At 40.2% G+C, this 17919-nt stretch overlaps 1 protein-coding gene across 3 annotated transcripts in view; it reads left to right on the top strand.

The window, feature by feature from the left end:
- The first annotated feature begins 554 nt into the window (after nt 1–554).
- The window catches only part of LOC143282317 (protein mono-ADP-ribosyltransferase PARP6-like), a 54434-nt gene continuing 37069 nt past the window's right edge, over nt 555–17919 (top strand). For 2 of the 3 annotated variants that reach the window (XM_076587919.1, XM_076587918.1), the window contains exons 1-9: nt 555–731; nt 3037–3141; nt 4480–4569; nt 7523–8127; nt 8533–8690; nt 11115–11181; nt 13536–13626; nt 15522–15588; nt 16126–16236. In XM_076587919.1, the coding sequence (XP_076444034.1) occupies nt 632–731; nt 3037–3141; nt 4480–4569; nt 7523–8127; nt 8533–8690; nt 11115–11181; nt 13536–13626; nt 15522–15588; nt 16126–16236 (1394 nt within the window). In that variant the 5' untranslated portion in view covers nt 555–631. The remainder of the gene's footprint in view (nt 732–3036; nt 3142–4479; nt 4570–7522; nt 8128–8532; nt 8691–11114; nt 11182–13535; nt 13627–15521; nt 15589–16125; nt 16237–17919) is intronic. The other variant, XM_076587920.1, reaches the window with a different exon arrangement.

Here is a 17919-nt window from a genome sequence, read left to right as displayed (position 1 = left end):
CAGACAGACACACAGACAGACAGACAGGTTTTCTGGAGCAATTCATGGCAGCACAATAGGGCATTGTACTCAATCATTATGCTTTTCGCCGGCTTTCTTGCTCACTGAATTTGAGGGATTGCTATGGCTGCCGAGCGCGCCACAGTCGCCACAGGCTGTCACTGTCTCGCGCTGACTTTCCTTGTGTCTGATCAAACATGCTTCCCCCTCTCCCACCCCCTCCCACGTGTCGGGCCGCAAAACGTGACATCAGTGATTTCAATGCTTTTTGTTCGCCGCGGCTCTTTTTCTATGGTGGGCGCACGCGGTCAGAAGTGTGAATAAAAATTGTTTAAAATCAAAATCTAACTGTGATCCCGACCGCCTACAGTGGTGAACGTTATATTATCACTGTGATCAATACGTTTTTATTATTGTTTCGTTGACAGACATTTGGACCATTTTTGTATCGGTCCCGGACGTCATTTTCTGAAATTGTTGCGGTAAATAGATATTTTTGAAGTGCTTGACTTTGACAACTTCCGTTGGAAAGCATTCTGGGATATTACATTGCCTTGTTATAAAGCGAAAGTGTTCATGAGAACGAGTGCAGACCAGGAAGGCTATTTCATGTTGACGATAAACAAAGACAATGAGTAACTTTTTAACTCGCTTAGACACTTTCATAGAAGATGCCGTACATATCATAGACGCAGGCACCCGGGAAACTTCGCCAGACTTCGTATTTTCAGGTTGGTCACGAAATGAATGAAGACAGTTGAACAAAATTATACAATGGTATGTTCGAATGATTAGGGAACATGTGATTCTTTTTTTACTTCATCAAGTTGACTAGCCTCATTCAGCGTGCTCATTTCATCGCTAATTTTCTTTGCAACATCGGCAGTCATTCTCCAGGTACCTTTGGAATCGCTACTGCGGTAGTTCATTCATAAAATTTGTTGAAGGTTTGCGAGTTGTAAAGGACAACTGCGTAAGCAGTGAGAGATGAAGACAAGGACAGCTTCAGATGATTTTATTATTTATTTTTTTTATCGATTGTAATGTATCAATAAAGACTGTCGGGTCTTATTCCTTGCCTTTTTTGGGGTAATGTCCTATTTAGAGTCCTAAATTATTGCACCTATTGCAGTATTGGGTACATTTTTATGGTTTATCATTAACCTTGTGTGACCAGGAACGGAAAAAGCAAGATGGTGGAACATGTGTTAGTTTACTAACAAAATCTGTATCAAAACTGAGTAAAATAACGTACAAAATAAAAAATAAAGAGTGAAATTCGGGGTTGCTCTCCCAAGGGAGAGCACATCGCTACACTGACAGCTCCACCCATTGTTTTTTATTTCTTATTTTTTCTGCCTGCAGTTTATTTGTTTTCCTATCAAAGTGGATTTGTCTACAGAATTTTGCCAGGGACAGACCTTTTCTTGCCATGGGTTCTTTTATGTGTACTAAGTGCGTGCTGCACACAGGGCCTCTGTTTATTGTCTCATCCAATGACTAGCGTCCAAACCACCGTGGACTCAAGGTCTAGAGGAGGGGGAGAAAATGCTTGCGACTGCTGGTGTGATTTGAACCAGTGCGCTCAGATTCTCTCACTTCCTAGGCATGCATGCATATATTTATGTATGGATGGGGTGGGGTGCATGTGCTAACTAGTTAACTTGAAGGGCTGGGGGCATATTGCCCGGTGTCTGAATTAGTAAATCCATGCTTCATGAAAATAGGCCCCAGTCAGTAGGGGTGGGGTGGGGGTGCACACAGGGGGAGTGTAGATGGTGGGAGGAGACAACTATGCTTTGTCATCCAATTGTCATTTGGAATAGGTTGAATAGTTTCAGTTTGAAAGAGGACAGAATTGATGAGTAACGTCTAGAGGAAGGGGGTTCCACACAGAAGGTACTTGATACTGAAAAGTCCTTTGACCAAATGATTTTGACCAAATGTCTTTGACTGAATGTCTGAAGATGCTTTGGGGACTCGAAGGAGCTTTTCTCCAGAAGACCTGGAAGAAGAACAGGAAGGAGTGTAAATATGAAGGACAGAAGATCGGTAAGATGGGAGAGAACCTTTGAAGTGGTTACAAGCCAGTGTGGCAGTTTTGTTCTGAATTCTGTACTGGATGAGTAACCAATGTAGTTGACACAAGAGAGGGGCACCATGATCCATTTTTGACTTTTTGAGAACGACTGTGGCAGCATTGTTCAAGATCATCTGAAGGCGTGATATCAAATAAGAGGGCAAACCAGTGAGTAGTGAATTGCAGTTGTCAATGCAACTGAGGATCAAGGAACAGACAAGCTGAATGGTTGCTTCAACAGTCAGATATGGTCAATTGTTATGGATTTTTCTCAGTTGGAAGTTTGCAGTTTGAGAACTTTACATAAATTACTGACATGGTCATGCATAGACAGAGCTGAATCAAAATATGCACCCAGGTTTCTGACAGAATTTTGAAAACCGACTCAGCATAGTAGAGTCAAGGTATATCTGAAACATGACTAAGCACAGATCTAATATCATAGTATGGCTTCTGTCTTGATGTCATTAAGTCTGAGCTTATTGGCCAGCATCCATTCTTTCACTGCAACAGTGCACATCTCTCTCTCTCTCTATTTTTTTTTTTTTTTTTTTACAAAGGACAGCAAAAGAACTAGGGGAAGAAGCTTTTGTGAGTTGGGTGTCATCTGCAAACATGTAAAAATCACATTGATGTTTGCTGATAATATCTGACAGAGTCTGAGTGTACAGACTAAATGATATTGGACCAAGAACTGAACCTTGGGGAACACCTTACTGAACAGGAAGAGGTCTGGATTTAGAATGAGAACTTTGATGAACACTCTTTGAGTGCAGTTGGAAAGAAGATTTAACCCAAGTGAAGGGTGATGTTGTGTGCATGTGTGTGTGCACTTGCGTGTGACTTATGTTTTTGTGTACATTGTAGGAGCATACAATTATGTGGTTTGATCCAATGTAGAAAGCGTGAATTTAAATACCAAAGACTTATCAAGTTTTACCATATATATTTTTCAGATTTTGTGCTGCACCTCGAAGAACATACCCTGGAATTCAAGTGGACTTCATTAACTACAAAGAACAGTTGTGTTCTTAACTACATTGCATCAGAAGATTATCCCCGTAAGTATTGTATTGTATTATTCTTTTTGTCACAACAGATTTCTTTGTGTGAAATTTGGACTGCTCTCCCAAGGGAGAGTGCCTTGCTATGCTGAGAGCACCATCCATTTGAAAAGATTTTTTCCTGCCTGCAATTTTATTTGTTTTCCTATCGAAGTGGATTTCCTACAGAATTTTGCTAGGGACAACCCTTTTGTTGCCATGGGTTCTTTTATGAGCGTTAAGTGCATGCTGCACATGGGACCTCGGTTTATCGTCTCATCCAAATGACTAGCATTACCTCTAGTACGCGTTACCTCTAGACAACCACTCCACTTATTTAACATCCATTAGTGGGGCAAGCATTTGCTGTGGATAGATCTCTCTCTGTATGTGTGTGTGTGTGTGTGTGTGTGTGTGTGTGTGTGTGTGTGTGTGTGTGTGTGTAAAGAGTCATCACTAATAATAATAATAGTGATGACCCCCCCCCCCCTTTTTTTTTTTTAGAAATTAAATTTCAAATAGTATTATTTATATACTTTTGTTATGGTTATAAATCATTGAATGATTAGTGGGGCAAGCATTTGCTGTGGATAGATCTCTCTCTGTATGTGTGTGTGTGTGTGTGTGTGTGAGTGTGTGTGTGTGTGTGTGTGTGTGTGTGTGTAAAGAGTCATCACTAATAATAATAATAGTGATGACCCCCCCCCTTTTTTTTTTTTAGAAATTAAATTTCAAATAGTATTAGTTATATACTTTTGTTATGGTTATAAATCATTGAATGATCAAGTGACTTTCTTTCAGCTCCAAAGCAGAGATCCTGACTGTGGACACCAACTAAATGTAGGCAGTTAATTTGAGACCACATGACACATCCCTGTAGTTTTTTTTTTAACAAACCTTTTTATTGTATGTCATGGCATCAGCCAGGGCATTCTCCTTCAACTGTGTTTTAAACATGCGTTCATGAAGTGGTGGCACCTGACATGTGCAGAGTAGTACTGGTCTTCCTGTTTCAGTCCTTGGTGTATTCAGCTCATGGTAGATCTTGAACTGGCCAGGACAGGATGGAAAATTACCAAAGCAATGTTGAAACTGCTGCCTTTCAGAATGAGATCAGTTTCACCACTTTCCGGCCATTGTACGATGCTGCCCATTTTTCACTGGAGGTTGGTCTCATAAACAAATCTGATCTCATGAACAAATTTAATCTCATTCTGAATATTCAGTATTGTTTGTGGTGTTTCATGTTCAATTAGAGGACTTGGTGTTTTTTCCTGGCCAGGTATGTTTAACACCACTGCATTCAGAACAGGATGTGTAAAGATAAGTGTGTCTTTGTGTCCTTCACTGCTTCAGGCAATAGCTTACTCTACCGGAAGTTTGGGACGCAGGAGCCTATTGATTGTATACTTCCTCTTCGGAAACTTCTTCCAGTGCTTGGAAAAGGTATGTGTGAATTAAAACGGCATGAGTTCCTTTATTTGCATTTGGAAAAAAAAAAAAATCTGTGGACATCAAATTGATGAATTGTTTGCTGCATATATATATAATCCAGTGCACTGGATTCTGGAGTTATATATATATATATAGTCCAGAGAGAGACTGAGAGAGAGAAGATGAGGGAGAGACAGAGACAGAGAATAATAAATCCAAACCTTTGTTTTCCATAAAGGAGAAATGGTGTCAAAAACCAGCCTTGGTTCAATGTTTAGTCTTAAAAACTGATTTGCACTGGAGGGGTTGGAGTGAGAGTGGTGGTGTGAGTAATCTAGACTTCTGCAAATGGGATGTCAGTTGTAAGAAATTAACATTAATACACTCTCTCCCATGTTGTGATTTATCAACATCACTGTAATAAATTTAGAATTGAAATTGAGCTAGTTTCTCAGCAGGATTTATCCAGTTTGATGTTTTACTGGCTTTTCAAACATTTTCAGTAGTAATCGCTTAGATACAACATTACATATGTCTCCACATGTTCAGTTTTTCACACATAATGAAAAAGTCGAAACAAACAAACAAATAAACAAAGAAAACAAAACAGCAACAGGGGAAAAAAAAGAATCGAAGAAATCTTCGATAATGATATGGACATCAACATTCATTACAGACAGTACAAGTCAGCTGGAATTGGACACTTCAGCTAAGTTCAAGATTAATTTTACTGTTACAAATGCATAACCACGAAAGCAAGTGCAAGATGAACTTAAATAGAACATCTTTTATTTGGTTCTAAACTATAAGATTAACAGCTCACAAAACTTGGAGAAAAACCATAAAAAAAGTTTAACATTAAGACTGCCTCTGATAATAAGAATGGTGAGAAATGTGCCTGAATCGCTAGGTGTTTGGCTAGTGCACTGGATTCTGGAGTTTGCGCAGAGATTTTTTTTATCACCCTAGTAAACATGTGCAGACCTGCTAGTGTATTTGCATGCAGAATATCAAATGAACACGTTAACGATCCAGTAATCCATGTCAGCATTGGGTGAACAATAGAAACAAGAACAGGAATGCATACCCCTGAAAACGAGAGTATGGCTGCCTACATGGTGGGTTAAAAATGGTCATGTAAAAGCCCACTCACACATACGAGTGAATGTTCGAGTTGAAGAAGACTATAAAGTTATCATCTTGCATAAAATTAATTTGTAAAAATGTGTCTATCCATCATTTAGTGTAAGACAGTGTTAACGTAACACAGGTTGTATAATGTATTTTTGATATTTTTGGTCTTAAAAGTCACAGTGTTTCAGTACGTTTCTGTCAGTGTGTGTGTGTGTGTGTGTGTGTGTGTTTGTGTGTTATTGAAACAGAAATGGAGACAATGGATAGACAGAGATATCAGTAGCTACACACACACACACAGGGGAGGTTGGGGGGGGGGGGGGGGGAGAACCTATATTCCTACATAGTTTTTCAGCAGACAGCACACACACACACACACACACACACACACACACACACACACACACACACACACACACACACACACACACACTCTCTCACTCTCACTCTCTCTCTCTCTCACACACACACTCTCTCTCTCTCTCTCTCTCTCACACACACACACACACACACACACACACACACACACACACACACACACACACACACACACACACAGAGAAAAGAATCAATAAATTTCCTGTCTTGAAGTTCAACTCTGAAACAAGCACAGTGCGCCACGCTTCACCTGGTAGGTACCTAGGCAGGAAACTGATGAGTTATGCTCCAACATAAAGGTGAAAACATTTGTGGATCGATATCATGGAACATTGGTTTTGCTTGTTAACCCAGAGCTATGTTTGAATTAAATTATGAATGACTATTGCTGTAGAAGCAGAAAAAAACCAAAAGATGTTTCTGGCTTTGCCGTCAACATACTTGTGTCCATGAATATGAGTGCACATGCATTGTTTGGTGTAAATTCCATTTATTTTTATAAACTAGAATTTAAACAGGTATATGTTCTGTAATTATTGTATTTTATACCAGTTTTGTAAAGTCTGTTGATGCTTTTTGTTCATGTGGGTGGTTTATTGCATTTTTATGTCTCTCATTTCTCTCTCTTGTTGCCTGTCTCCCTGCATGAGCTAACATGTTCGAGTCTGTGAAAGTGTGTGTCTTGTTCAGTATGAAGTTACATGAGCTAACATGTTCGAGTCTGTGAGCGTGCATGTGTCTTGTTCAGTATAAATTACATGAGCTAACACGTTCGAGTCTGTGAGTGTGTGTGTGTATCTTGTTCAGTATAAATTGCATGAGCTAACATGTTTGAGTCTGTGAGTGTGTGTGTGTCTTGTTAGTATGAATTGCATGAGCTAACATGTTTGAGTCTGTGAGTGTGCATGCATTGTTGGGTTTAAATTGCATGTGTTAACATGTTTGAGCCTGTGACGGTGAGCCTGTGATTGAGTGTGCGTGTATATTGTTTGGTGTAAATTTTAGGGTCTTTGATAGTTAAAATTTTTTTTTTAACTTTATTTAAAGAGGTCACTGTTTTTGTTCAAATGGTAATTTGGTGTGACAGCAATATGCAGGGATGGGTGGGGGAGGGTTGTCGCACATCATGCTATATTATGTGTGTGTGTGTGTGTGTGTGTGTGTGTGTGTGCTATAAAAGTGTGATCTGTGTATTCACTATGTGTGGGTGTGGGGGAAGAGAGAAAGGGAGGAGGGCAGGGGCATGTGTTGGTATGTCTATGATTGTATTTTGCATTCTTACATGTTTGCGGGAATTTTTCCCTAATTTTTATGACATAATAAATTGTGAAGTTTGTGTGAGTGAGTGTGTGTGTGTGTGTGTGTGTGATTTGTGTGCGTGATGTGTATGTGAGTGTGTGGTGTGTCTGTGTGTGGGCTTGGGTGTATCTGGGTGCTTGCTACTGTGCTGCAGACTTGCACGATCAAGAGAGGACAGTGATGGAGAGCGGGGAGAAGGGCCCAGTGGAACTGACACTGAAACAGAGCCCAGTGGACACGGACAGCCGGCGCAGCAGTGACAGAGGAGACCAGAAACAGAGCCCAGTGGACACGGACACCCGACGCAGCAGTGACAGAGGAGACCAGAAACAGAGCCCAGTGGACACGGACAGCCGGCGCAGCAGTGACAGAGGAGACCAGAAACAGAGCCCAGTGGACACGGACACCCGGCGCAGCAGTGACAGAGGAGACCAGAAACAGAGCCCAGTGGACACGGACAGCCGGCGCAGCAATGACAGAGGAGACCAGAAACAGAGCCCAGTGGACACGGACACCCGACGCAGCAGTGACAGAGGAGACCAGGAGGAGGTGGAAGCAGTGGGGGACGCAGCAACAAAACTAGCTGCTGACAGCGCCAGTCCTCTGAACACAAGTGGTGCGGAGTGTTCGGAAGATTCCGACCTGGAGTTTGTGGACTGTCAGTCTGGCTCAGATTGGCAGTCAGATGATGATGAAGTTTATGATTTTGATCCTGAGAACTTATTCAGTGGAGAAGCAGAGAAAGTGAATGAAGATCAGGTAAGTAAAGGGGGTAAAATGTGTCATGTATTAAAAAAAAAACCGAACCTATGTCTTACCACAAAAATGTATTATAAAACAACAACCTATATCTTGCCAGTAATATATATATCAGAAAAAACAACCAAATATTTTAGATACAATATTCTGTCAGTCTTTGGTTCATGTCATAACAAACAATGGACTGGGTCAGGGAGTATGTCCTAAAAATCTGGCGCTGGGGAGTGTTTTTCACACACAAACTGGTGTTAAAAGAGTTTAATTACAAAGCAATGTGTCTGTTTAAATTTTTTTTTATCAGTTCAAACATTTGAGAGACATAAGTTGTTTTTTTCCAATATGGGGTGAACAAAAGAAAGATAATAATGAAATACATGGTGGGTTTGGTCGATCACCCACTTACAGGAGGTGCAGGATCTGAGGAGGGTACATCCTCTCTTACGTCACGACATACAAGTCTTCCGAGACTTGTACGAGCCAGTGGATGGTTGTCGGTCCCGGAGGCAGTTGTCAGATGGCACCTGTCCCTCCACTGAAAAGATGTACCCCTTTCTGGGTGTGAGGTAAGTATTGGAGTTTTGTTTTGTTTGTTTGTGCTGTTTGAATGTTTTGTGGTTGAGACTATACTGTCTTCTTATTATTCTGTTGAAGAAACTGAAGACTTTTTTTTTTTTTTTCTTTCTCATTCTGTTTTCTAACACATGTCCAACATCTGGTTACTTCTGAAGTTTCATAGAGGTTGTGAAAACCTGTGTACTAGTTTACGATCCAGGAGAAGAGAAAAAAAAAGGATAAGAAAACAGAAAGATAGAGAGGGAGAGTGCAGAAGAGATGGAGAGGATCGTATTGATTTGTTGGCTTCTACGTTCTGGATATCAAATATCTTTCATGTCATGCTAAGCCCCCCACCCCCTTTACCCTCCCACTCCATCCACTGACTGACCTGCCACTGACTACACCTGCTCACACACAGTTGAAAGAAATGAAATGTGCTAAATGCCTGTCTTGTGAATTTATTTGTAAATTCTGCGGGAAATGATGCATGCTATTGTTTGTGTTTCAGTTTGTTTTGTGTAGTCTGACTGATGTTCTAATTTATGGTTTTACATAGTTTTATAGTTTGCTTCATATATACTGGACATATACATATGATAATATGTGTATATTGTCACAGGTGTTGTTTATAAATGCATTCATTTTAACCCTTTGAGCCCTGAGTTCCTGAGCAATTTTAACACTTCTGCCTGAGCTCCTGAGCCAAAATTTGCAAATAGTTGGTATTTAATGCATGTGTGGGTGTATATGTGAATGTGTGTCTTCATGTTTTACATCTATTTGCTTATTTATCATCATTGTTATCTTATTTATTTATTTATTTTATTTTATTATTTATTTATTTATTTATTTATTTTATTTATTTATTTATTTAAAAATTTATTATTATTTTTTTTTTACATTATAGTTATTATTTATTTATTTAATTATTTATTTATTTGTGTAAGCTTATCTATTATTTATTCACCTTTTTTTTTTTCCTCAAGGCCTGACTAAGCGCGTTGGGTTACGCTGCTGGTCAGGCATCTGCTTGGCAGATGTGGTGTAGCGTATATGGATTTGTCCGAACGCAGTGACGCTTCCTTGAGCTACTGAAACTGAAACTGAAACTGAAACTGAACTGTGTCACAGCAGATATAAAAAGAGTGCCCTGACCACCGGTTGAGCGGTGGTAGAGAAACATGACACAATGCCTAGCCACCGGTTGAGCGGTGCGTAAACACTTGTGTTTTGCTATTGGTTGACTTATATTGAAATCAATCTTTTTTATCCAAAGCACATGAACAAAACACAGTGAAAAGGCGTGGCCATGCTGACGTCAGAATATTACGGTTTTTCTGATTGGCTCTTGAATATAAGTCAACCAATAGCAAAACACGACACAAGTGTTTACGCAGCACTCAGCCGGTGGCTGGGCATTATGTCATTTTTCTGTACCACCGGTAAAGCAGTGGTCAGAGCTCAAAGGGTTAAGTGCGTATCACCATGTATGTGAAATTTATACAGCAGTTTTGATTTGTTTTAAGTGTGTCACCTTTCTTTCCACCACAGCTATTATAGATTGAACTTAATTGGTACTGGGTTTTATTTTTTCCTCTTGATATAATAGAAGTAAATATCAATTATTATGAGATTTTTAGTCATGATGAAAAAATACAAAATTAATTTCAGATTGAAGTAATGCCAGGGATACTTCATCTTCCAACAAATTTTAGCTGGTTTTGCCACATAAGTTTTACATTGTGTTTCTGAACATCATCAGTACCTTCACACAGAAAGAAAGGGTATTCTGAGAAGAACTCATTGTTAATTTTGAAAACCAGTCTTCTGCAAGTTGTAGAGCTGCGGTGGTCTGTCTGACCCAGATTTGATGGCACAAAGTTCAATCTGCTTGTGCTGACCAAAGTTTGGTGCTGAACAAAGAAGTGATAGAAGGGTGTTGGTTGGGATGCGGTAGTTGCATGTGAAACCAGGTTACACTGCAGTGTTATCCATGGTTCTGTTGTGTGGACTCCTGCTTGACCAGTGCGTTGTGTCAGGCACATGCTTCCATGTAGTTTTTTTCTTATATAAAAAAAAGGCATATTTGGTGTAGCATATGTGGATCAGTCCACATGCTTTGAGTCTACTTGAAACTGAAAGTGAAAGTTAAACTAGTAGACAATTTGAGTTGTGTATTCACATGTGTTTCAAATGTATGGAAGGGCTTGTCCAGTTACACATGTTTCAGTTGACATTCTATCATCTGTGACAAGGTTGGTTTTGAACAGCATTTCTTGTCATATAAATCCCAGTGTTTTTAGATGTTTTTGTTTTTCAGGAAGTGTGGAAGAAGTGATTCAGAAACTTCAGATAACGTGTGTATACATTTTTATTTATTTATAGTGTACTACTAGAAGTACTAGAAGTGTGGGTGTGCGTTGTGATGACAGATTGCTTGAAGCCCTGGAGGAAGTGGACTGTGATATCCATGTGCCCGTCAACACCTTGGACCTGTCGGTGAGAATCTGAACTATACAATTATGTGTGTGGTGGTGGTGGTTTTGTATACATGTGGGGGTTTGTGTGTGTGTGTATGTGTGTGTGTGTGTGTGTTTGGGAGGGCTGTGTGTGTGTGTGTGTGTGTGTGTGTGTGGGAGGGCTGTGTGTGTGTGTGTGTGTGTGTGTGTGTTACTCTTTGTGTCACTCTGTACTCTGTGTGTGTGTGTGTGTGTGTCTGTGTCTGTGTGTGTGTGTCTGTGAGACTCTGTGTGTGTGTGAGACTGTGTGTGTGACTGTGTGTGTGTGTGTGTGTGTGTGTGTGTGTGCATCCTGATCCACTCAAGGAGTGGTGGTGTATTCTCCACATTCCAGGAGGGGGCAGGATTGAATTCCTTTGAATCTTCATGATCTTGTTTCATGGCATTGATCTGTTTTTTTATTGGCAGAACAACCTGGGGACTTATTTTCTCAATTATGCCGTGTTCATTAACTGCCTCTCTGGATTAGCTGCTTTGATTAATCTTGGATGTACAGATCATGTGAAACTGTGGTGTCTTTTTATGTTTCAAAAATGTTTTGTTGTGCTTCAGATTATAACTCTGATATTGAAGTATGCAAGATTATCGCATTGTATTTGTAAGTATGTTATATTCAGCAGGATTATCACATGTGTTGCTGGTGGTTAGTTAGTTTTATAATGTTTTTATAAAGAAGGTATTTATGTACAGTTTTATATACTGTAATATTCAAAACCTGCCAGATAATGAGATCTTGTTTTGCAGTTTTTTGTTTTTAATTTTATCGTTAGCTTTTATCTCTCTCTCTCTCTCTCTCTCTCTCTCTGTCTCTCTCTCCATTGAAATATTGTAGTGGTTTATATATATAAAAAAAAGTACCATGCCAAAGAAATCTATCGCCGTATTTTAGACTTTCATTTGTTTACCTTCACTGAGACAATATCGACTGGCATGGAATGTGTTATTGTGATAGAGTAGATAGTGGAAGTGGGCAGTTGTAATATAATAATGACATAATCCTGGAATTTAGTGATGTCTTGGTAGAGATGAGAGATATAGAGTGGATAGTGAAAGTGGGCAGTTGAAATATTATAATGATATAATCCTGGAATTTAGTGATGTCTTGATAGAGATATAGAGTGGATAGTGAAAGTGGACAGTTGTTATTTAATAATGAGATAATCCTGGAATTTAGTGATATGTTGGTATAGATATAGAGTGGATAGTGAAAGTGGGCAGTTGTAATATAATAATGTGACAATCTGGAATTTAGTGATGTCTTGATAGAGATATAGAATGGATGGTGAAAGTGGGCAGATGTATTTGTAATATAATGAAATATTCCTGGAATTTAGTGATGTCTTGGTATAGATATAGAGTGGATAGTGAAAGTGGGCAGTTGTAATATAATAATGTGACAATCTGGAATTTAGTGATGTCTTGATAGAGATATAGAATGGATGGTGAAAGTGGGCAGATGTATTTGTAATACAATGAAATATTCCTGGAATTTAGTGATGTCTTGATAGAGATATAGAATGGATGGTGAAAGTGGGCAGTTGTATTTGTAATATAATGAAATATTCCTGGAATTTAGTGATGTCTTGATAGAGATATAGAATGGATGGTGAAAGTGGGCAGTTGTATTTGTAATATAATGAAATATTCCTGGAATTTAGTGATGTCTTGATAGAGATGAGAGATATAGAGTGGACAGTGAAGTGGGCAGTTGTTATATAAAAATGTGATAATCCTGGAATTAGTGACATCTTGATAGAGATATAGAGTGGACAGTAAAAGTGGGCAGTTGTTATATAAAAATGTGATAATCCTGGAATTAGTGACATCTTGATAGAGATATAGAGTGGACAGTAAAAGTGGGCAGTTGTTATATAATAATGTGATAATCCTGGAATTAGTGACATCTTGATAGAGATATAGAGTGGACAGTAAAAGTGGGCAGTTGTTATATAATAATGTGATAATCCTGGAATTAGTGACATCTTAATAGAGATATAGAGTGAACAGTGAAAGTGGGCAATAATGTGATAATCCTGGAATTAGTGACATCTTAATAGAGATATAGAGTGGACAGTGAAAGTGGGCAGTTGTTATAATGTGATAATCCTGGAATTAGTGACATCTTGATAGAGATATAGAGTGGACAGTGAAAGTGGGCAGTTGTTATATAATAATGTGATAATCCTGGAATTAGTGATATCTTGATAGAGATATAGAGTAGATGGTGAAAGCGAGCAGCTGTGATGTGTAAGAAGATATTCCTGGAATGTAGTGATGACTATAGAGCTGTGCTGATAGCTGTGTGTCTTTGTCTTTGTGTGTGTGTGTGGGCAGCCACAACTGGCCCATGCATGGGGGCTGAGCTTGAACGAGCATCTGGTGGTACGCATCAACCTGTCGTCCAAACACTACCTGAATGTCCCAGGTATGCACTGAAAAAAAAAAATTTAAAACAGAGGAAAAGAAGGGCTACGGGGAGAAGGGGGTGGTCCTGGGATGGAGGTGGTGGTGGTGGGTGGAGGGTGTTAAATAGGTGCATGTGAATGGTTGGTTCATATCTTTATTAACTGGGATTGGGGGGATGGGGGGGGGGGGGTTGGTAACATAACAGAAAGTCTGTTTGATCTGGGAGTGACGAAGGTTTTCAGTAGTTTGTTTCCAGAGTGTTGCTGCATGGATATTGCAAGAGTGTTGTTGATGGTTTTTTTTTTGTGTGTGTGTGTCTGATTATTATTTGGTTTTACACGTTTCTTTATTTGGCACTATGTAGACGACAAAGGTAGTTTGCACCGAACTGGAACAAGTACTTATAGGTATGTTAGTGTGAAACTGTACATGAATCTTTATTTGGCACTGTGTAGACGACAGAGGTAGTTTGCACCGAACTGGAACAAGTACTTATAGGTATGTTAGTGTGAAACTGCACACTGTCTCTCTCACTCACTCACAGACACACACACTCTCTCTCTGTCTGTCTCTCTCTCTCACTCTTACACACACACTCTCTCTCTCTGTCTCTCTCTCTCACAGACATGCACACACTCTCTTTGTCTCTCTCTCTCTCTCACTCTCACAGACACACACTCTCTGTCTCTCTCTCTTATAGACACACACACACACTCTCTCTCTCACTCTCACTGACACACTCTGTCTGTCTCTCTATCTCACTGTCACAGACACATACACTCTGTCTCTCTCTCTCTCACCCTCACAGACACACAGTCTGTCTCTCTCTCACAGACACACACTCTCACTCTCACAGACACACTCTCTCTGTGTCTCTGTCTCTCTCTCTCTCACCCTCACAGACACACAGTCTCTCTCTCTCTCACAGACACACACTCTCACTCTCACAGACACACTCTCTCTGTGTCTCTGTCTCTCTGTCTCTCTCACAGACACACAGAAACACACTCTTTCTCTGTCTCTCTCTCACTCTCACTGACACACACACTCTGTGTGTGTTTGTGTGTGTGTCTCTCTCTCTCTCTCTCTCTCTCACACACACACACACACACACACGAGGACAGTTATCTGGGACAGACTTTGCTTTACAGGTCAAGATGTCAGTCACTGTTATCTACTTGGACTTTTTCCTTTTGGGACTAGATTACTTTTGTTTAGCGAAATTAACGCTACAAGGTACATATAAGTAGAAATTGCACTTACAATTCATGCCTATCTTGTTGTGCCATTCTGCACCAGTGGGCCATGGTATGACATGTGTAATCAAAAAGGAAAAAAACCAGCACCACATTACGTTAAATCTAACATACAGTGACCGGCATTAATAACCCTCTCATCCTACCCGCTCCTCTTTTCTGTATACTGTGCGGCTCCTTGCTAAATGCTATGAGAAGTGGGCGCTGTACAGGCAGGTACAGGGGAGGTGATACACTGAGGGGAGGTAACTTGTGGCATTTACTGTAGTTATCTTCCCTTCAGCGGGGTAGTTTGCACAGCACGGGACAGGGAGTCCGTTCTCTGTCAGGGTCTGCACCATAGTTTGCACAGCACGGGACAGGGAGTCCGTTCTCTGTCAGGGTCTGCACCATAGTTTGCACAGCACGGGACAGGGAGTCCGTTCTCTGTCAGGGTCTGCACCACTGAGTCATGGGAAGTATGTTAGATGAAATGTAATATTTGCACAAAAAATATCCTAATTGCATATGTATACAAGTCATGCCAGGTTGATCTCTCTTCACCAAGGCTCAGCAGGCAAGGAGTTGAAGGAAGATGCTGTGAAAAAAGCTTACTTTTTTTTCTTTTTTTTTAAAAGAAAATTGATTTACTGTTTATATATTTTTCAAATCAAAACAGGCGTTCCGAGGGTTGATGTGTTCCAGCACCACAAGAAGGACAATAACATCGGCCCCCAGCTGAAAAAGTACGTATCCTGAAATGTAAATTTGTTGTTATTTACAGGCCACTCTGGTGCACAGGCCACAGATGTATATCATTACTTACATAGCGGAAATGAACATTATTGAAGAATAGCTGAAAGAGAAACACGGAAACGTGATATTCCAAATAATCAAATTCATTCTTTGGTAAAGATTCCCTGATTTTGGATTGATTTCGTGGGAAGTTTCTTTCACTAGGAATGGAAAGTTTCAGTTTGCTTGTCTTGTTTTGGTTTCTTGCCACCTTCATCAGCAACACTCAAACAGGAAAGGCTTGGACTGAACCGGATGCCAGTAAACTGGGTTCACAATTGCATTGAAGTTGTCTGGTCACAGGCACTGGACCATGGTGTTGCAACACATCATAAATTGGAGACATGAACTCCTTCCACTCTGTGATGAGGATGATGATGATGATGATGATGATATGGATACTTATATTGCATCTGTCTTTGGTCAGAGACCAGACTGAATACCCTCTGCTTGATTATTCTTCATTTGTTTTGTTGCCTTTGTTGCAGCATTATAACTTTGTTCCTGGGTGAAATATGGCCCAAGTTGACCAACGACTTTTTGCAGTCAAAGTTGAAGAAGTGTGGTAGCATGCCCTGTGACCTCAGCAGTGCTGCAGGGTAAGTTAGTGTGTGTTCTTATATATGTTACTATATATATATGTATGCTGCTGACAGATTGCTGGCATGCCCAAACAACACTGCAGTGAGGACATTTGAGGGAGACTACTGCCAGTACCTTGCAGCTGCTGGAGATGAATGATGCAGAGCTGTCTGCCCCTGTGGTGCTCTGCTGTTTGTGTTCCATACTCCTCCTGCAGCTGTTTCTGTGCTTAGGATGTTGGGTTCTGGAGCCACATGTGTGTTGACTGATGATTTCCATGGATCATGGCACAGCACATCATTATCCATTAGATATCGTAGGTGTGACAGAGCCACATGTGTGTTTACTGATGATTTCCACGGATCATGGCACAGCACATCATTATCCGTTAGATATCGTAGGTGTGACAGAGCCACATGTGTGTTTACTGATGATTTCCACAGATCATGGCACAGCACATCATTATCCGTTAGGTATCGTAGGTGTGACGTACACCTCGCTGTGACTCTTCCATCAAGCGACAAAGAGTGATTTGGATTCTGAGCCATCATGGAATTTCCATCGAAACAAGAATGTTTTTATGTAGAATTTTAAATTCAGGTTGTTCAGTCCATGCTTCTGGACAGCTTTCCTGCTAGTCCCTCTGTGTGGTTTCCAGAATCGTCTGGGGTTTTACAGTGATGTCATTTTCCTCAAATAGATTGACCAGTCCAAAATGATGTTCCATCTAGCTTGCAAGTGGCATTGTAGGATTTAACGTTAAAGTTTGTATGTCACTTGGAATTCTCTCTTTTTTGATTGGTTGAAAGCGAAAAAATAAAAGCTTCTATACTGTGAAGCGTGTGTCCCCACAGGGAGTGTGGAGAATGATACCCAGCAAGCTGATGCCCTCAGCTTAGAACTGAAGTTGATTTGTGTGCTTATCAGTACATCAGGGTTTTTAGTGTTGACTTGTTTACTGTTAGAATTGTGTAGTTTACTTTGGTACATTTTTACAATTTTTTGCTTTGGTACTTTTTTTATAATTTTTTGCTTTGGTACATTTTTACATTTTTCTTATTTTGAAAGGAGGTTGACAGAGCCTGTGAGGTGAGAATGTTCACTGCCACAGAAACTTCAGTGTTTGACAGAACTGTATTTTACAGACTGTAAGAAGATCCATTTCCCATCATTTTCCATCCATGTGTCCTATGATATACAGTGCACCAAATTGTTGGGCAGAATCTGTGGAAATGATGTCATGAATCAGAAGTGTATCAAGGTTGATGTGTAAATCAGGAAGTAAGACCTTTGTGGCATGAAAATGAATGAAACCTTCCCAATGATCAGAATGAAAGCAGTTCACATCACTGCCTGAAGGCTGTCAGCCTGGCAGTGAGTTTCCACTAAAGCAGTCACGAATGGATACAAGATGTAGGAGACTGACCGAGCAGACTGAGACAAGCCAGGAGATGACACATATGTGGAAAGCGTTCTGATGATGATGTCACGGCCTTGACACTGTATTTAGCTGAAGGTGCAGAAATGGTCATGGCAGCAGTAGGGACTGATCCGTCGATGCTCAGATTCTGTCTACTCCATGTTTGTCAGTGATTTTAAGGAGTCAGAATTTTCTGTTTTTTTTGTTGGATGAAAAGCGCGTGTGAATGGATCGATGGATTGTGTGGGTGCATGCTTATTCAGTCTGTTTGTGAGTAATT

Source organism: Babylonia areolata, chromosome 5, assembly GCF_041734735.1.
Source record: "Babylonia areolata isolate BAREFJ2019XMU chromosome 5, ASM4173473v1, whole genome shotgun sequence".
In the NCBI taxonomy this organism is placed as follows: Eukaryota; Metazoa; Mollusca; class Gastropoda; order Neogastropoda; family Buccinidae; genus Babylonia; species Babylonia areolata.
The sequence above is the reverse complement of the archived record's forward strand: the minus strand, read 5'-3'. Positions and strand labels throughout refer to the sequence as shown.